This window comes from Aptenodytes forsteri, unplaced genomic scaffold (genome assembly GCF_000699145.1).
Source record: "Aptenodytes forsteri isolate BGI_AS27 unplaced genomic scaffold, ASM69914v1 Scaffold239, whole genome shotgun sequence".
NCBI lineage: Eukaryota > Metazoa > Chordata > Aves > Sphenisciformes > Spheniscidae > Aptenodytes > Aptenodytes forsteri.
In genome coordinates, this window is record NW_008794743.1 from 1127929 (window position 1) to 1149151 (window position 21223).

Consider the following 21223-nt stretch of genomic DNA (forward strand, 5'->3'; position numbering starts at 1 on the left):
AGGCAAGGTTTGATCTTCCCATTCTCAGCTAAAATGTAGGAAAGACAGATTAAAAAAAAGAAGCCTTTCATAATTCCTAGTTTCTAACTGTGGTTTTACAGTAGTCTGATTCAAGTGCAACAAGATTAGACAAACAAGGAGATCTAAGTAGGTAACTATGTTCCAGAAGTGCATTTAAATTACTGTATCTGGCTAGAACGAAAAATCAGGAGTATTTCAGGAAATAAAGGCTGATGTCTCAATTTTCTAACTGCATGCAAGAAAGCTTTATAGAAAGGACCTTTTTTGGTTTGCTGCTATAACATATACTGCCTTACAAAGGAGTGAAATGTGTAATGATGAGAATGAACTTCATGCTTGGTTGTATTTAGTTGGCCAATTAAAGGAAAGAATTATACAACATGTTGGAATACCTTGGATAAATTGTTCAATTTTTAATTTTGGAATAGGGAGAGGTTGATAATAAGACTCTTAGATATTTGAAGAAGGTCTTCTCAGTGCTTTTAAACTCAGTAATACCAGTATTTTGTACCTCTGCATCATTTTAGTACCTTTGCTTTTGCCATAGAGCAATCTTAGTAGAAGTTGTTGGCTCCCTTGAGTCTTTGGTCAGAGGTGTTAATGTAGCAGTGTGAAGCACTGTATGTACTTTGCCTGTTTTCTCTGGTCTTCTTTGTAAGGAGCTAATTGATTAGACCATTTCTGCTCTCTGTAATTGACTTCTTTTGGTCATATTACAACCTAAGCTATGAAGGAGTAAGAGCTTAGAATCCTTCTAGTTCCACCTTTTTCTTTATTGGCAAGTTAGAGGTGGATAATAGTGTTCAGCTCATTTTCATCTTGAGAGAAGAGCAATACTGAGTTTCCTTAAGGCAAATCAAATTAATCAAGGGATATAATGTATTAATCTGTCAAAGTTGTTACTGTCAAAGTTACCTATAATATGTATTTCATCCTCTGAATTACTCAAGATTTTTTCCACTGATTTAATTCTGTTTCTTTTTCTCCAAAGATTGCAGCTAAACAAGCTGCAGCTGCTGCTACTCAGACTATTGCAGCTTCTCAGAATGCAGCTGTTTCAAATAAGAACACAGCAGCCCACCAGCAACTTGTGCAGAGCTGTAAGGTAAACATATCACAACCCACTGACAATAACTCTTGAACTCTGCTTTATGGGGAACTGAAGATCACCTTCTATAATAATACTGTTGCAACCTCAAAAGAAGATTTAAAAAGAAAACCAAAACCACCACCACACACATTCATCTGTATGGATTCTGGAGAACCCTCATTTATTGTATTATCCATACTTTGCATGCATTACTGTGTGGAGAGCTTTGAAAAGCGGAGCTATGCACTTGCCTGTTGCAAATACCCCTGCAAACACCTTTCTAGAAAGGATGGACAGGCTTATACACCTCAGCATGTATCTGTTGAGTAACAACAAATTCACCTGAAGTGCTTTAAGTAAAAATTTTGCTGCAAATCAGTCAGCAGTACTGTATATGCAGAGCTATGCTAGAAGCACTGTGTGGAGGGGTCTGGTTGCTCAGAAATTTGTACACTGGCAAGAAGTCTTGGCCATGCATTCAGCACATGAATGTGCTTTTCAGTAGGTGAGTAGCTCTATGATCATCAAAACAGGCTGTTGAATGATACATGCAGTGAAATGGGACTGAGGTCTGCTATGGAATAAAGGTAATGTTTGAATTTTCCACAACGAAGGATGGAGTAGCAATAGTGATTTATACTATAATGGAGTGAAATCCTTATTTAATGTATGGGTTAAATAATTAGTTATATAACTAATTATATATTATATAACAACACTGATCCTGCTATTCTGATGTTCAGCCTACAAGCAACTGGGGCCTTAAATGTCACTGTAAAAAATAAGTTATAGACCTTACTATGGGGTTAGCATGATTCCTAGCTTGAAGTTAAAGCTGCCAAGACCACAGATTTCAAGGTATGCCTGAAGTCAAGCACATTTTTGTAGTTCTAAGCTAGAATTCCAAGTCTAATGGGAAGCTGTTCTCTCTTGTGTTTAAGCTACATTTGGCAGCTTAATTTCTAGCTCTGACTAATGTTGCTTCAGGGTTTTTAAAGAAACTGCATATAAACAAAAAATTGAAAAAGACAATAGAATGCAAAAGGGTTTTCTTCTGGATGGAAGAGCAGTTATGTGGGGAACAAGAACAAAACCATTAAAGAAGGCATCGTTAAAAGCCATGCTAACATTCAGTAATTATTTCTTGTCACAGTGGTATTCCTAAGAAATGTTGGAATTAAATAAAGTAGCTCAAGTACATCTCAAGATTGTGTTGTAGGCAGCTGCTATTTCAGTATCAATTTAAAAAAAAAAAACTGAATCACTGTATTGTTTACAGTTCATTCTAATTTGATCTTGATGATGATTTACTAGATAGAGAAGATCTGATACCTACTCTTTTACTTTTTTTGGGGGGAAAAAAATTAGTATTGCACTGTTGAAGTGTTACTGTGAAATGGATGGACAAGGAGCATGAATCTGGGCAGTCCAGGAATAAAGTTTTAGCAATACACACTTCAGAATGCTGCAGCCATACTATAAAGTTTGCATTGTTAGAAGTCAAGAAAAAGTAGGCTGAGGTGCTTGTGTGTAAAAGGCAATGTTAATCTGAAAGCAAGACATTCTGTTGAATAATCTGTCACCTCCACTGCTGGTATTTGAACATGCAAAGGAAGTAATTCAAAGTACTTTGTGTACATAATTTTGCAGAAAAATCTTAGATTGTCTTGTAGGATCTTTAAACTAATGAGTACCTTGAATAAAGATTTCTTAAAAGTAGAATGTCTCGGAAAAATCCTATCGTGTATTAATTTAGTTCCATGGACTCCTAAACAAATTCTGTGAAGGCACAAGAGTATTGTACCTGTGAATACTACAGGTTGTCTTTAAGGCGGGTGGGGAGAGGGCTTGCTTTAGTGTCAGAAGGTTTGGAGTTTTTATTTATCTACTAAAAGCTTCTCCCTTTGTTTATTGTAGAATGTTGCAGACCACATTCCTCAGTTGGTGCAGGGTGTAAGAGGAAGTCAAGCTCAGGCAGAAGACCTCAGTGCCCAGCTTGCTCTAATAAATTCCAGCCAGAACTTCCTTCAGGTGAAGTGAATCAATCACTGTAGTAGATTCCATCAGAGCAAAAAGCGTATTTTAGTGCTGTATGTTTTTATTTGTGATAAATAAGCAGTAAACTGTTAAGAACCATGTAAAGAAGTTCATCACTGACTGTGAGCCGCAGCTAAGGAGAATTTAGTTCCTCAGGTCAGATGGCTGAAATATGTTGAATCTGTGGAGAGTGAAAACTGCCAAAATCGAGGATAAAAGTAACAAGAAAACTAAAGTGTATGGAGAAGAAACATTCATTGCTGTGGCATTTGCCTCCTGGGAAAGAGTTTAAAGAACAAGATGGAGAGAATTTAGCATCTTTCTAAGCAGAGGTCTGAATTTGTGAGATGCTGTTGTCATCTTTCTTAGTGAAAGTAAAGTTAGTGTAGCAGCAACAAGCTCCAGAATTCTTCACAAATAAAAGGGAATATTACCATTTTTCTTAGATACTAGCCTGCATATGTAATGGATCTTGATTGAAGTTTTGAACAAAACACAAAATTTGACTCTGTGCTTCTTCCAAAACATCTTAACAAAAAAAAAAAAAGATAAAATATTGAGCATTGATAACAAAACTATTGGGTTTGTTGTTGACATTACAAGAAACAAACAGAAGAAACCAATTCTCTGTGTAATGGCATGATCATTACTTGGCACCAGTTAGTCCTGCCTTAAATGTGGAATGGAAATGAACCCTTTCATTGGTTGCTGTTAGCAGGTTCTTTATGGTCCCATGTAGGCAGAAGTATCGCAAACAGTGCACTTGCTCTATTTGAGTATTTTGCTATATGATTTCCTCTGGAGTCATTAAAATGATTCATCTCCCCTCTGGCTGTATGTGTGTACCATGGTGATGGTGAGAATCAGCAAAGTATTTTAATTGTATTAGCAGCAAACCCTGTGAAGAGTCATTGCTTGAATTATAGTTTTCAGTTTATAGAATTTTGGTGGAAACATTGAGACAAATTTGCCATCTGTGACACCTGGACTTACTCATACCACATGGGTGCTGAATGGCAAAACTGCACACTTAAATATTTTTAAGTAGTCTGCATGAGTACTCAAAGGCCTCAGGCAGACGTTGGTACCAGTGAATCAGTCATTGTACTAGTAAAGCACAAATGAGTCCTGCTGCAGAGGACACTGCAATGTGGAATTATGACAGGGTGCACCATATGAATAAAAGGCTGGGATCTAGAAGGTGCATGGTTAAGGAGCAGGGAAGTGCATGAAATGGTCATTGCAGAAGATCTAGAAACCTCATGAGTGTGTGAATGGAGGAACCAGTTTGTTTATTGAACCCTAAGCCTTCTTTAAAGAAAATGAGCAAGTAAACCCAATTGTGTTCACTGCTCTTCTTTGAACAGCCTGGAAGTAAAATGGTGGCATCTGCTAAAGCTGCAGTCCCCACTGTGACTGATCAAGCAGCAGCAATGCAGCTAAGTCAGTGTGCGAAGAATCTTGCTACCAGCTTAGCTGAGCTACGAACCGCCTCCCAGAAGGTAGGTAAATACTAGTTTTAATCAGCTAAAGCAAGATGTCTTGGATGGTGGTCACAGGCTCACTCCTGCTTGGCCCACTGTGTCTCCCCAAGCAAGCTCATGCTCTGGCAGCGTTCACTTCTCAGTATTGCTTTTTGTGCACAGTTTGCTCAGGCTCCTAGGTGGCTTCTGTGTCATAACAGAAAGGGGAGGGAGAAGTGGCAAGAAAACTGAAAAGCTTGTGCTACACTTTCCATATCAGAAAGACAGGAGGAGGGTATACACAGAGCAGCACATCAAAGCTCTGAGCTGCTGTTACATCTGAAGGAGAGCGGGGAAAGGGGAGCATATCTCATGCACTTGCCAAGCTGGGGAGAACCCAGATACAGCACTGCTGTGGTCAATGTTGTGATTGTGAACTGGAGCTATCACCATTAAAATTCAGGGAAGCAGAGGCTATCTGTGTTTCACGCACAGATTTCTAAACTATGTATGGGTTTTAAGGGAAAAAAAAAAAGTATCTGTGGAAAGTCTGCTCTTTTTTTGTGTCTACAGTAAGGCCCAAAACCAGGATTGTAGCATATAGGTGGCTACACCTGAGCTAACGTTAAAATTTCCAGCTCAGGTACTGATGATTGTGGGCTGCCATGTCAGAGGGTTCAGTGTGACTCAAGTCACGAAGCAGTTAGGCTATTTGTCAAAGGTGAAGTCCAGACTGCAGCAGTTATTTTCTCAGTACCTGGACTGCCTAGTGTGAAGGTATGTGTACACAAGATAAGTGCATCTCATTCCCCTGGTGGCTTTTAACAGTGTTATTCTATTCACAAGCTAAGAATATTGTGCAGGAGTTTGGAATCCATGATGTGTAACACTTAGTGCCCACAATGGCCTCTAAAGTCATGAGAGCAATAATTTGGGAGGGGGAGATTATATCTGAAGCATTTACTATTTCTGATAGTGGCTTACAGTTTCTAACAGTGATATTGATCTGATTTCTGAATAGGCTCATGAAGCATGTGGCCCAATGGAAATCGATTCTGCTTTGAATACCGTCCAGACACTCAAAAATGAACTGCAAGATGCAAAGATGGCAGCGGTGGATGGACAGTTAAAACCTCTCCCAGGAGAAACTGTAATTGAGGAAGGATGTTCTTCATTTAAAAACAAACAAACAAAGTTAGCTGTTAAAAATTTTAAGTATTAGAGGCAAAACAAGTTGTGAGACTTTGGATAATGATGACACTGATAGGATCTTGCACTAATTCTCTTAAAAAGAGTATATATTCCTACTATACCAGAAGCAGAATTACTCATAGGACTGTAGGGCCTCCTTCTCTATTGTACAAATTACAATTTAGTAGCAGCAATGTTTCGGTCTTTTCTTGTCAAAAAGAATTTCTTTTCAATAGTGACAAAGATGAGAATTCAATAGTGCCAAGACTACCAGTCCTGGTAGGCTTAGAAAGTGAAATGTTTTATTTGGCAAAAACCCCCTTCTCCTCAGATGAAGGTATTGATTTCCATTGCTAATTATAAAATAGTTTTGTTGTTCATATTATCAAATATGTTAATTTATTTCACCCTGGACAGGGAAAACATGCTAATCAGGTTTCAGAGAAACTGTGTGCGTGTTCGGTAGCTGAGGTAAAAGCTTGGGTTTTGTGGAGTGAGGAATTTTTTTAATACTGTTTAAAAATTAAGTGTTTTACTTGAGCTTAAACAAAGAATTTTGTCCTTTGCAATTTTTCACAGCTTGAGAAATGCGCTCAGGACCTGGGAAGTACATCCAAAGCAGTCGGTTCATCAATGGCCCAGTTGCTAACTTGTGCTGCTCAAGGCAACGAGCACTACACAGGTAGCGTTTTATTCATAATGTCTCTGCAAAACCTCTGCTTTCCATAAAATACTTCATAGAAGGTTTTCTTATCACAGACTACTTAAATCAAGGAATTGCTCACTTTTTTTATGCTGATAGTGAATCGTGGCAAGTTACTGGGAATTGCTAGTGTAAATAATGTGCTTCATAAAAGAATAGTGTTGCAATTTGCTGTGTGTCTGTATATAATCAGAATAGATTGAGACATCTGTTGTTATTGTAAATATATGCCATAAACTCTGTGAAGGACAGAATTAAAATGTAATGCAATTTAAAGGTCAGTGTCACTGGAAATGTTGCTATGTCCTTTCAGAAGGTTAAAAGGGTCTTTGGATATTTTTTGAAGCACAGGATGCAAACATACTTGGATAGCTTGGTGACGTTTAAAACTGCATCTCTTACTAGATGTTACCAGTTTACATGTATAATGCAGCTAGTCTCTCTGACTCATCAATCACATTTGCATAGTTTGAGTTAAAGCCAACAGGGAATGTGGGCACACAGATTCTGCAATTTGGTTTTGTACCTGTACTTCTAGAAACCAAAAACACCTTAATAAGGAAAATGCTCCTTGCAGGGGGGGAAAAAAGGTTTACTCTTAGATGGTAAAATGTTCTGTCTCCTTATTTCTGTAAGAAATGAAAGCTGTTGATGCAAATGCTACTATACGATTTTTTTAAACATTACTGATAAAAAGCATTATGGCAATTACTACTTCATTGGATGTAATTGTATCAGGGCTACATAACTTGCAGTTGCTTTCATTTGAAGCAGATGTAATTGCATTAAGATGACTTGCGTTTCTATGACAGTTATGCAGAAGTTAGCACTGGGTATCTGACAAAGGAATACAGATGCTTGCAGCTGATACCAATTAATTGAATCTAGTAGCTCTCAACATCAAGCTATAAGAGCTGTTTGGTTGGGAAATCCTACAAATCGATGGGTTCCTTTTCAAAGCTCATATAATTGTTTTCTATCTCATACTGTCTTGTTATGCAAAAACTGTTGTGTGCTCAAGCAAACACTGAGTGTTTGCAGGTATTATGACATTCTGCTTTTTCTCTGCGATAAAAATTCTTTGCAGTTTATATTCACTATTTAATAATTCCCTCTTGTCTGCAACTGTCACAGTAAGTTTCTTTTCACTTTATACTGAAAGTCATTGTAGAGGATGAAAGTGGCACCAAATTGAAAGCAAAACAATCAGACCTTTTTATTCTGTGGTGCTGTGATAAGCTAAGTCAAACTTAGAAGAGGCTTACTGGTACCCTAAATAAAGGAAGCAAAACATGTGGGTATTTTTCCTGAATTTTTCTTTAAATTAAGAATGTAGAAAGCTCTCTGTTGTTTGTCAAATAGGTTGTAACTGCAACGTAGGCAGTACTGTTTCTCTGACTAGCTTGGCTTTACTTTAACATATAGTATCACTTGCTTTTCATTATCTTCTGAAGTTTCTGCGTTTAAAAATGTTCAGTTGATCGGAAGAAAATGTTAAAAGGCACTGGTATTAAAATGCTAACATAGCTACTTTGTGGGTTGTATTTGGTTGTGACGTCCCAGCTTTCTAAATGTTTCCAGAAGGGATATTAGAACATTCTAATTATTTTTAATGCCTAAATATGGATAACCAAGAGGTCTTGTACAGCAAATGTAAACCTTTTCTATAGCTTTCTTTTGGTAGGAATAGCATGATTTTAACATTATCACTCAAAATATACCACCTATGTTAATTGCATATATTGTTGACTTCACTATGTGCTAATTAAGGTCTCTTAGAAGACGATTTTATATTGGTTTTCATTAAGAGCTGAATTAAATCTCAAAAATAGAAGAATGGGACCATTATTCATACAGTTGTACACTTTAGCACTAGAGCTGATGAATGTCCTATAATGACAGACCACAGAAACTAATTTCATGACATCCTCTCTGTGACTTCATTCAGTTATTTTTATGTGCTTGTACTCGCAATGATGTTAGGTTATATCAAGTTATATCATCCCTAATGATCTCTTTTATTTTTTTTTTAATTCCTTGAACTTAAACTATTGCTGTGTTTATTCTCTAAAAAATCCAAAGTTGCATTTTCAGAAGAGGCAGAGACGCTGTTGCTCTGAAGTCATGTACACGGTTCTTGCAGACAATCAATTTTCCCCCATAGCTTGGAGCATGAGTTTTTCCTCATTTCCAGGTTTTAGCTTTTCTTCTTTTTCAGTGCTTCACTAAGATTTAGTCACTAATGTAGAGCTGTGCCTGGAACATGGTCTTTGAGGTATAATATTTACTATGTGGCTTCACTACAGACATTTCTCTAGGCAAATGATGCTGTGTATTTCAAATGTGTTCATGTTTGAAGATTTTCTTTTAAACTGCGTTTGCAGTGTTATTTTGCAATGGGATAATTACCTGCAAATTCATCTGTCATAAAATACAAAGATCGTCTTTAAGGGTACTAATAGAATCCTTTATGAAATCTGAACATAGGAGTTGCTGCCAGAGAAACTGCTCAGGCTTTGAAGACTTTGGCTCAGGCAGCACGAGGGGTTGCAGCATCTACTACCGACCCTGTGGCAGCACATGCAATGTTGGATTCAGCAAGGGATGTCATGGAAGGCTCTGCTATGCTTATTCAGGAGGCGAAGCAGGCTCTGGCTGCCCCAGGGGATGCAGACAGTCAGCAGAGATTAGCCCAGGTAAGTTGCAACTTAGGCAGCTACGTGAATTATCAAACACCCAGTGAAACGTAGCATTAAATAATGAGAGAGAACAACAGAAAATAAGGCTGCAAGGAATGTCAGCTTTCTAGTCCTTCCAGCAACTCTCAGATAGTAACAGCATGCTTATGTTAAACTGCAGATGGTGCAAAGTATGGTATTTTAGTCATCTTTTAGAAAAATAAACTTATACATAGATGCAGTTAAGTGCTTTTACCCACAACATATTTGAGTAGGCTGCTTTACTGCAAAAATGAAACAACTGTTAAAACTGATCACTATCGAATGAAACATCTGTATTCGTGTTATATTCAAAAAGTGAATGCATGTTTTCTACACATGTGGCACCACTGCTTTTGAAGACTTTAAGGAGTAACAGTGTTACCGTAAGTCAACGGGTTCTTTTTTACTGGTTTGAAAAGTTCTGTAATTGGCCTGTATCTTAAATAATTTCTTATGAGGAGGCATTTGTTTTAATCAGGACTTTGAAAACAGGAAGTAGCATGCAAAGGATTTCTGTGGTTAGTATATGGTTAACTTCAGGGGCATTCCCTTATCTGCAGTGCTGCAGCCTTTATCCCAGGTGCCAGGAGCAGTTGTGGAGCTGCCCTGGCAGCACTGTCCTATCAAATGGGTGAGCATACATAATGACTACTGCTAGACTACAGGTGCGCAAACCAAGAAAGTCTCAAGCCTCAAGAACGATCTTGTTAGAGTTGGAATGTAGGAATTACTGGCTATAGAATGTGCCTCCTATTACATAAATGACCACTTAAGCCTTTCTTGGTGTGGATGTGTTTACTTCTGTGTTGTAGGTGGCAAAAGCAGTGTCTCACTCCTTGAATAACTGTGTGAATTGTCTTCCTGGACAAAAGGATGTGGATGTGGCCTTGAAGAGTATTGGGGAATCTAGCAAGAAGCTCCTTGTTGATTCGGTGAGATCTCTTTTAAGATAGAAAATAAATTTCAGAGAACTAAAAAGCAGATCTGGGTTCCCCATGTGTCAAATTATTATGTAGTAAAAGTGCCCTAAGTATACTTCATTTAAATTTTGTTTAAGTTTATGCAACTTTAAGTAGCTGCTACTTTGGCTGAAATGCTGCTCTAGTTTATGGGAAAGGTAAAATGTGTCTGTGGCTTATGAAGGCAGTATTAAAGTTGTTGTCATAGATCACCATTACTTTGGTTTTTTGAAAATGCCAACTCTGACTTAACATTTTAAAGAATATGAACATTTGAAAATTATAATCCATCTCCCACCTAGAAGTGATCAGTTCAGTTTAAGGAGTGTTGTGGTCGGTCAAAAAATATTTGGTGCATCTGTGGTCATTTTGTGCAAGGAGAAGAATTGTTATATTTCTGTTGAACTGCATCCATGTCAAAAAAACCCCTTTGTGCACTGGTAATTTGCTGCAAGTTTATATGATTTTAACAGCTTTTTTCTGCACCTATCAGTGATCCTGCTACCCTGTGAATGAAGGAGGAATTGTATTTTGATATGTTTGTGTAATGCCTTTTTGTAAAACTAGGTCAGAAGTTTAGAATCATTGTGAAGAGCTGCCAATACTTGTGTGGTGTTCTGGAAAGCTTGTTTGTGGAAGTGAACTATGACTTGGAGACCAAAATTCTCCAAGTTTTTCCACTGAGTTCACCACTTTGAATTTTGTAGTTGAACCATAAAATAGCTATCGTCATCTCTGTCCCTTGAAAGACTTACGTACTTGTCTCTCCCTTGAAAGAAACAGCGGGACATATAGATTTGTGGTTGATAGCTGTCCCGTAGTTGGACTATTCTGCATTCAGAACTGAATCACTAATAGTCCAGTTGCAGTACTCCGTTCTAGCTTGTATGTGAAGCTCACAACTGTATTTAGTGTTCTTGAATTGTGTTGAACCTTCCAGCTGTGAAGGACTGGTGTGAGGTGACAGACAATAAAATACAGCACTTGGTCTCTTACAGCTACCTCCAAGTTCTAAGTCATTTCAGGAAGCTCAGAGTGAACTGAACCAGGCAGCAGCAGATCTGAATCAGTCAGCAGGAGAAGTTGTCCATGCTACACGGGGCCAAAGTGGGGAACTGGCTGCAGCTTCTGGAAAATTCAGTGATGATTTTGATGAATTTCTCGATGCTGGTATTGAAATGGCTGGCCAAGCACAAGTAAGTTTTTTGTCTTGCTAATTGGGACCAAGGGTTATCTTAGGTATAGTATCTTGCAGTGCAGTATCTTGGTTGTCTTGTAGCACAGTACAATATGCTAGTGTGAGCCTATCCAAATATGACAGGTGATGTTGTTATGAAGCAGTCATCCGTAACAGGTTATCCGGAGTGAAGTCAACTCAACATTTGCATTTTATGCAGGGTACTGGTATTTGTTCTTGTGCCCAGTCAAAAATATTACTTCATACTCCTCTGTCTAGTTTGAGCTGTTAACTAATTTGAGCTGTATATCTGAAGGTACAAAGGTGTTCTGAACCTCTCAAAGCTTATGGAAAGGGTTGCTTCTATTTTGGTAGAACTACCATGAAGCATAATTTATGTGAACACTGTTCAAAATTTAGCACCTTTCTTCGCTAATTTTCAAATGCTTTAAGTAGAGGGAGGAAAAGATGCATTTAAAATCCAGACTTGATATTGCTCTATGGTGCGTGCTGGTGTGGACCTGCTACAGAGTGGAGCAAGCATTTGAAGAGGGCTGGCTAAAATGCCATGGATCTGACAGAAAGCACTTGGACTTCTGTTTAGTGATTTAGAATCTGGCAGAGTTCTATTCTGATGAACTCGGTAACAATCAGGAATGTTGTCACATATTACGTAGCTTATTCCTAGTAGTCTAGGTACTAATTTGAAGTTGGAGATATCTTCTTCATTTTATCTTACTGGGTTTAGGTGTACTGAATTACACTAATTGGTCATTTGGAGATTATTTAACATAACAAATGTCAGCATATAAAAAAGGGTCATGTACCAGGAGAGCTAGGAGGACTTGCAGAAAAAAGAATCTGCAGACTGTTTTGCCCTAGTTATGTAGGAGGAACTTGCAAACCTAAGAAATGATTGTTGAAAGAAAACTAGGCAGAAAGTCTCGAGGGTGCCAGTCCTTTGAAGTCATTTATGAAGTGTCTCTATAGAGCAGATGCTTTGTAGATAGAGCTGAGTAGAGAGATCGGACAATGACTGCTGATTATTCTCCATCAAAACTTAATCATTCAGGTTCCAGATCCATGAAGTGAGTTAGGCACCAAATATCAGCTGATTCTCTGGAATTGAGTAGGAGTTAGGTACCTGACTGTCTTTTAGCCATGGGCCTCATTGACTTTTAGAATGTTTTGTTTGAGGCAATTCAATGAAGGCAAAGGTAGAAATGATACTGCAAATAGCTACTTGAAAAGAGAATTCCAGCTGCTGAGGACCTTGTTGGCCCTTGCCAATTTGCTTATCCTGCTGACATAGGGGATGATAACCATCTTAGTTATTAATGGCTGATCTTTCAAAAGAGAATGCTTTCCTTTCTGTCTGTGTCTAGTTATTTGGCCTGAACAGAAGCAATACCAGGTATTTTGGATGCCCAGCAAAATGGGGGGGTAGGGAGGAAGCAGAATGTAAACATAGAGTAAAAGGTATTCACATCAGCTGAGTAATATACAACCTTTTTACATAAAACCCTGAACAGACAGTTAGAAAGAACAGATTCACTTCTACGGATCATTGACAGAAGAATCTAGTCACAGCTATTTGCTGTGATAATGCATACTTCCCTGTAATTGTATGTATATGCAGGTTTTCCTTTTCAAGCAATGGCTTAAAATAAGTAATAGAATATCCAAGTCAGAATGTTTACCAAAGTAGGCTTATAGAAACATATTTTCTTGGGATAGAGGACTTTCGGGAGGGATCTTTCTGTATGAGTAATCCCAGTTAGATGCTAGAGAGCCTGTGGGTTACACAGAGGATGCTAGAATACAGACAGTGTACACTGAATAATGTGGATCAGTTGTGCCAGGCAGAGACGCATGAGAGTCTTGACAACAAAAGCATTGTTCAACAAGTAATAAAGTTTCTCCATTGCTCATTTGTGAATGCTGCCATTGTTAGAAACCAAGCTATCTGTTATATGGGTTTCTTTTTCTGTTATCTAAGTACAGCTAGAGGCACCTGTCGAGGTGAACAGAGGTTTTGCTCCATGTCCTTCTCCGGACTGTGGTCCCCTGCATGTCAGTGGTTTCAGGTGGATAAACAAACTGGGTTTCCAAATGTGTTTTTTGGCACACTCTCTTTATTGCAAACTCTGCACTTAATGTTATGCTGCTGTGGCTTTGCAGACTAAAGAGGACCAGATTCAGGTAATAGGTAACCTCAAGAGCATCTCTATGGCTTCCAGCAAGCTGTTACTAGCTGCCAAGTCTCTGTCTGTTGATCCTGGAGCTCCTAATGCCAAGAACCTCTTAGCAGCAGCAGCAAGGTAAGGATGTGTTGCTTGCTTTAGGTTTTCCTAAGATACTAGCTTTTCTCTGTGATATTTATAATATGTTTATATATTCTTCTGCTATTGACAGTTAACTAAGTGGTCGGAACCTGCAGTTCTATTTAAATGAAAGTATGCCGGAGGAGAACTGCTTATTTTGGAGTAGTTCCTTGACTGGCATAACTTGTTACCCTTGGTGGAAATAAGAACCAGCAGTTGAAGAGTTGGCCTGGCTTTTGAAAGGGACTAGTGTGTTTTACCTACTGGTTTTTTGCCATCTGTGTTCTGACAAGGCAGTAGCTATCAGTAAGCCTCTCAATCCCTAACAAAGAAAAAAAATGAATGATATTCTTCTATAGAATGTACTTAAAAAATCATGTTGTGGCTACCTATCACTAACAGTGTGTATGTGTGTATGATCAAGAACACATGAAAGGGTTAGATGTTATGTGTATTTGGTGGAAGATACCCTTACTTTAAGGATTCTGTCAACCGTGCCCTGAATTTCATCTTGTGGACCCTGTTTCTCAGTCAACCTGCTCAGTGTTTATGTGAAAAATAACACCACATTGCAGTGTTTGACTGGATAATCGCCTCTCCTTCACTTTGTCAAATCCTTTTCACAATTTTTTTCCCCCGAATTAACTTTTTATTCAGTTATCGAAGTTTGTAAATGGAATGTTCAAATATCAAATTGGAAAGGGACTGCTGAAGGACAGATAGACATCGCACCTAGAAATGTCAACATTAAATCAGATGAATGTCTGAGATTGCGTGGATGTGACTTCCAAAATGTTTACACCCACGAAGATTAGCCTAGAGAGGATGTGAGTAAGTTAAAACTGTTACTTCCTTGGGGATAATGTAGTTGATGTTTGTTCTGGACCCTTTCTAATAGCAATAACTTTATTTTTAAAAAATAAGTCCACTCCTTTAATAAAGGGCTTCTTAAAGAAGTTATGCTACTTTACAGTCATATTTGTTTAAAAAAAAAATATTCTCACATCCATCTTGTCTCCCCAGAAATAAATAGCTTCTAGGAAAATTGTAGGTAATCAAAGGCACACTGCTTAAAAGTGAAGGAGTTGCATGAGCTTTTGTTATTGCCGCAGCATCAGACTGCTACAGATTTCTGCTTTAGGCTTGGAGCATTCCTGTTTGGAGCGTAGAGGAAGTTAGTGTCCCCAGTGAAGCCCAGTTAGTTGTTAGTTTCTACCAGGCTGGTATTTCCTCTGTAGAAGCATGTAATAAAAAAAGGGAGACAAGCCATGCAGAGCCTTTAGATGTTCTATTTTGCCATGCTGTTAGCGTGTGTGTGTGTGTCTGCATGCGTAAGACTTTACATAGACATCAGATAACCCTGAAAAGTAAATACCGTATCAATTCTCAGTTTGTCCTTAAGACGCTAAGGAGACACCTATTTCCCTTCTCAAATCCTCCATGGCTGCTTGTGACAAGCTTGCCAGGGCTCTGTTCTCATTCCCTGCTATGATATGGTCAGGGTCAAGTATTTTTACTTTCTTTTTTCTCATGAAAACGAAGAAAGAGGCACAGCTTCCTTTGCTTCCTGTTTATAAGATGGCTTATCTTCTCATTTTTTCTCTCATCTTCTACGGTACTGTGATTAATCTTCTTGTGTTTTTCTTTCCTTTCTTCCCCCTTTGTTCCAGCTATAATAGACATTCAAACTTTTTCAGTAGCTTTGGCCTCCTTGTGGAGGCATTTTTCTTGACTTCCTCTGACAGTCTCATAGGACTGCAACAGTGGCTGAGTTCCCTGCAGGATCCAAGTATTTATATGCTGTATTTGATGAAAACAGATGTGGCTTTTAGAGTCCTAGCAGTGCTCTTCCACTCTGGAGTTGGTGTTTGAGGGGCCACCTTCCTGGTTCTACTGCTTCCAAATAGTTTTAAAAGTAATGCTTGTACATTTGGGTGTATTCCTAGATACAGGTACCTGGTGTGTAGTAATGATATTCATGAGACCATGCTGCATCCTTTACAAAGCTGACAATTCTAGTCTATTACCAAGTTTGGGGGTTTTTCTTTAATCGCTGATATTCTCTGAGTCAACGTGCATTGTCTCTCTTAGGTTAAAATCAACAGCAGACAAGATATTTTTGCATGAAGTTTCTCTGGGATTGAACAGAACCTTCCATTTTTGCCATCTATTCATGTCTGTATGCAATGACATTTTTCTGATGCATAGAAATCACTGATGTTCAGGAGGTTGAGAATCCATCATTTGTATTGATGTTATGTTGGTGAAGCCAACATGTTGTTTTTCAGAGATGGATAATAATTGTAAAAATATTTGTGTATATACACACACATTGACTCAGAGAATATCAATTATTAGTTAAAGAAAAAAAAAAACAAACTTGATAACAGACTATATAAATATATAGCAGGACTACGTGTGTATAATACCGTATGCCAGACAGGACACAAGACATATGTATGTAACAGTCCTAAAAGGCAGAGGAAGTCGGGAAAGATGGCTCCACAAGGACACCAAAGCTACTGAAAAGGGTAGGATTTTCAGTTAAACAAATATATCTATTAGTTTCCATTCTTTTTGCCCTGGAATTAAACATAAAACCTCGTGTATATGTAATAAGCACACCCTGCTTCCTTTTGTAACAGTATGATACCATCCATCTAGGTAATCATGTTATTGATGTTACCTATCATGTTGTCAAGTGCCAGTTTTCTTAAACAGAAAATAATCCAAATGCCGTGCAGAGTTTTCAAGGCCAGAGGAAAGCATATTCTCCATGCGCTTGGATTTCACTCATTTTCTAATCTGCTATGGGAAACAACACAAAGAACTTGCATTCCACTAAAATGTCACAATACAAGCTAAGTTTTTGCAAATTGGTGACAACATGCCTAGCTATAGAAAATGGTCTTTGATTAATAACAATGAACAGCAGACTTCTACTTCCTCCTGCAAAGCCTCTTCTTCTAGAAGCTACTTTCCTGGGTGGTTAGCCATTAGTCTAAAATGAATGTAGTTATAAAAAATTTTGCTTAATATCAGAGCATTCATTGCAAACGCAAATAGTGACTATATTGTATGTTAGATTCAGCCTGTGTTCAAGAGCACCGGAACTGTGAAATCCCACAGAAACATAATGCAAAAATATCTTGTTCTCTGTAGATTTAAACCGAAGGGAGCCGATGCATGTTGACTCAGAGAATATCAATGATTAGTTAAAGAGGAAAAAAATCTCAACTTGATAACAGACTGTAGAAATATATAGCAGGATTATATGTGCGTCTGTGTAATACAGTATGTCAGACAAGACACAAGACTTTGCTAGCGAAGGGTATAGAATATAACTTTACATTCAAACATTTTTTGACATACCAGCCACTTATTTCTGTGTTTTTTAAGGCTTCTGAGGTGCTAGTTGATAAATGATTCGGTTAATATCAGACCTGGAGAAATGCTAAAATACCTTTTAGCAACTAAATTATGTCACTCTGCTAGTGTAGTGGGTTGACCTTGGCGTGGTGCCAGATGATGTTTTGCCCTTTCTTAACGATGTTTTCCCAGAGGTACCACCAGCTTGGCTGCTGGGCTCAGCTGTGTCCTGTGATGAGTCTGTTGGAGCTGTCTAGAACCAGCTGTGCCCAGCATGGGGCAGCTCCTGGCCTCTTCTTACAGAGGCCACCCCTGCAGCCAAAACCTTGCCACAGACACACAATACACTTATTGCTGTGAGATGAAGCTTCTGTTTCTTCTGGACTAACTTCTTAGTTGTTCACACTGAAGGGATAGATTTTCAGGTGTGGATCACTATCAAATGCTTTAGTGAGAATGTTTTTGCTCCTGTGAAGCTTGTTAAAGAAGAGGTCTCTAGGTGAACTGTTTAACATCCAGTTAATCCGCAAACACTGAACAGAAAAAATGTAGTAGAACATCAAAGTTTTAAATTTTTATGCAGTGTACAGTTAATGAAACAAAAGTTTTAATAAGAGGAATAGTTTAACTTCAAAATATACCTTTTTTTCCCTTCTACTCTCCCTAGAGCTGTGACTGAGAGTATAAACCAGCTCATCACACTGTGCACCCAACAAGCTCCCGGGCAGAAGGAATGTGATAATGCACTCAGAGAACTAGAGGTATTACTACATTTCAAAAGTTCTTATGAATAAAAATGGGCCCCATTTCCTTTGTTTTCTTTGTCCAATTAGCTGCTGTCACTGTCTTCTCACTTGATATCTGTGGCAGGGGTTCTAATTGCGTATAAGGTAAGCATAGAACCTCTGTGAACATCTTGTAGTTTTGGCCAGAATGAAATTTGCTGCCCTGTCCACATCTCCTCTTCCCTGCCCCTCAAAAGGTACAGTTTAGTCCTTGTTATTCATACTTACTGTGAATTAAGGAAGAATCATGATGAGATGGACATTCCCAGTACCAGCAGTGCACTGCACTATCTTGATTTTTCTGCTTATAGAATGTTGTTACTGACATCCCACTTCAGGGTGATGTTTCCCATCTTTTACCCTGTTGCTCCCTGCCATTTCTTAGTGTAGATTTTTGATGCTTTGTATCTGCTGTCACAGCCAAGCTGGTATGACATGTGTCAATACAGGTTTTTGCAAGGTATGTTCTGGTTCATGAGTGAAGTGTTTGGGTGGCTAAATAGTGGGTAGCAGGTCAGTTGAAAGGCCTAATTCTAAGGCTGTTCACTGATTACAGGGGCAGCTGCTTACAATAGTAGGAAATGGCATGTTTTTTAATTAAACTAAATGTTTGTTTGCTGTCAAGGTCAGAACATTGAGGGATGACTGGCCTGTGTAGAGAACATAAAACACACCACCTTCAAGCTTTTTATTTCTATCCCTTGGTATCAAAAGGACGCAAAGGTCATTGCAGTGCATTCCAGGATATTGTGAGCTTTTGTAATATGCAAGTCCACAGTCATCATCCCAAAATATTGGTAGGAGTGTGCCTAGGAGCTGCTTTGTACTTCTGAATTCTTAGCTTCTTGAGCTTAGAAGTGTTCTCCCCTTGGTTAAAGGGAGTGGCAGCAAGTCCAAATAATAGAAAGAGAAAACTGGATATTTGGGCCGTAATGTAATGGCTGCCTGAAATCACTGCAGAATGTAGGGGTGGAGCAAGCAGGGGGAATGAAGTGCCATTTCTCAGGACTTCTTGAAAGACTAATGGGGAGAGATCTGCAAAACAGCAGGGATGTGAAAGGTCAGAATTCCCAGCTAATGAGCCACAGAAAACTGAGAGCATAGGGGAGAAATGTAGAGCAGAACAGCCTTAAGAAGCCATTGCAGAATATTGGTTCTGTGCCAATAGCATGGCTTGCATGGATTGCGAGCAGAGCCTGGGAAGGGCAAAAGGAAGATCTGTAGCATCCTGAACTTCAGGAAACACTTGCCTGAGAGGAACAGTTAGCAAGAAAAGCCTGGGTGTATGAAATTAGATTAATTTCTGAGGAAAGGGAGACTGAGGCAAAATCACACAGTCCTGAAACCAGACTGGAGACTGGTATCAAAGTGACCTGAGGAACCTATCAAATTTTGGGGAAAGCATTCTTAGTAATCTTAACTTTCAATTTCTCTTTTCAATGATTAAGCTCTTACCTCTTCCCTGCATTTCCCCAATTCATCGCCTACTATTTCTCTTCTCCCTAAGGCTTCTTAGAAGTACTAAAAAGTACTGTTTCTGTAGAAAGAGTGTGTCTCAGCTTGGATTTGATAGACTGCCAGTATGCTCTGTAATCTTCCCTGGAGACTCTGGAAAACTGTCTTTAGAGAGGACCTTACTATATGACCTCCAATGAGATAGCTAAACTTGCCCAGAATTTCAGCTGAAAGGATGTCTTGTTTAACCTCAGTCGGCAACTGAGCACCACACAGCCGCTCGCTCACTTCCCCCCCCGGGGTGGGATGGGGGAGAGAAATGGAAGAGCACAAGTGAGGAAAAACTCGTGGGTTGAGATAAAAACAGTTTAATAATTGAAATAAAATAATAATAATAATGTAATAATAATAATAATACACAAAGCAAGTGATGCACAGTACAATTGCTCACCACCCGCCGACCGATGCCCAGCCAGTCCCCGAGCAGCGGCCCCCCCGGCCAGCTTTCCCCAGTTTATGTACTGAGCATGACGTCCCATGGTATGGAATGTCCCTTTGGGCAGTTGGGGTCAGCTGTCCTGGCTGTGCCCCCTCCCAGCTTCTTGTGCACCTCCAGCCTTCTCAGTTGGTAGAGCATGGGAAACTGAAAAGTCCTTGACTGGTGTAAGCACCGCTTAGCAACAACTAACACATCGGTGTGTTATCAGCATTGTTCTCATCCTAAATCCAAAACACAGCACTGTACCAGCTACTAGGAAGGAAATTAACTCTGTCCCTGCCCAAACCAGGACAAAGGATTAACAAAGGTGTTATAGTAATAGCAAATCTATGTCAGTGGGAAGCTGTGCTGGCTTGTGTTTCACTGTTCTGTTTCCTTACGTTCCGAATGCTTCTGTCTCCATAGTAGTGCAAGTACTGCAGGAACATTGTTTGCTTTACAAGTTGTTCTTTAAAGGTGGAGCACAACAATCAGAGTTGCTGCAATGTCTGTGAGACCTGAGAAGGAGTTGAGAGGCAACTGGAAATGGTTTTCTAGATATGACTTCTTCCTCACATCACCTTGTTATCACAGTTTAATTGCTGTAGGGCTTTAAGTTAGACTGTGGCTTTTAAAAAGCAATAGCTGAGCTGTTAAAAATATTGTAGTTGTATCTTAATGTTAGGAGTTCAGTTATGGGAAAAGTCCAAGGGTATAAAATCATGCCTAGATTTCCTTCAGGTGGAAGGCAAACGTCAGATACAGATGTTAGTATCTTTCTATACTTACTGATTTCAGTTTCATCGGAAAGATTAAAAGTCTTTCCTACCTGATATTCGGCAGAAAATAGTGTTCCTCCAAACTTGGAAAAAGGCGTATTGCAGATTTTTTACATATAAGAGAATGTCTGCTGCATTTTGCAGCTTTTTACAAGTTTTGTTATCTAAATGCATTGATTCTTCTCAATGAATATGTGACTGACTTTCACATTGTTATTTCCAGGAATCAGAATCACCTCAGAAAAAGAAATTAAACCCAACTACTATATGTAGTTTTCTGGCAGAGGGAGCTATGTTGGTGGAATCTGTTGACAGTAGTAAGAGGCAGGCAGGTGGTTGACTTGCACTTAGTTTGGTAGCCCTTTGTGTCTCTAGACAGTACTCAACAAATGGCAGCTTGTTTTCCTATCGCTCTTGTAATTCCATTTATGAAATTTAAAATAGTACTGAAAACATGTATTAGACTGTTGACGACTGACAGAAAACCACATTACCTCATGTCAGCCGAGCATCGCTAACCGACCATAAATCACTCATCACAAACAAGGTAAACGGCACTAGCCTATACTTCCAACAGATTTGAAGTGCACAAATGTGTAGTTACCACAGTTCAGTTAATGTAGGGTAGCATTTAACGTGTAGCACGCTCATCTGTATGTGAGCTCTCAGTGA

General features: G+C 38.9%; 1 protein-coding gene across 1 annotated transcript in view; it reads left to right on the forward strand.

Annotated features, from left to right (window-relative positions):
• The window catches only part of TLN2 (talin 2), a 178200-nt gene that overhangs the window by 90648 nt on the left and 66329 nt on the right, over positions 1-21223 (forward strand). Inside the window, exons 23-32 of the mRNA XM_009273990.1 lie at positions 1013-1126; positions 3029-3142; positions 4516-4650; positions 5633-5761; positions 6382-6484; positions 8993-9201; positions 10038-10157; positions 11183-11380; positions 13543-13682; positions 17722-17815. Of these exons, the coding sequence (XP_009272265.1) occupies positions 1013-1126; positions 3029-3142; positions 4516-4650; positions 5633-5761; positions 6382-6484; positions 8993-9201; positions 10038-10157; positions 11183-11380; positions 13543-13682; positions 17722-17815 (1356 nt within the window). The remainder of the gene's footprint in view (positions 1-1012; positions 1127-3028; positions 3143-4515; positions 4651-5632; positions 5762-6381; positions 6485-8992; positions 9202-10037; positions 10158-11182; positions 11381-13542; positions 13683-17721; positions 17816-21223) is intronic.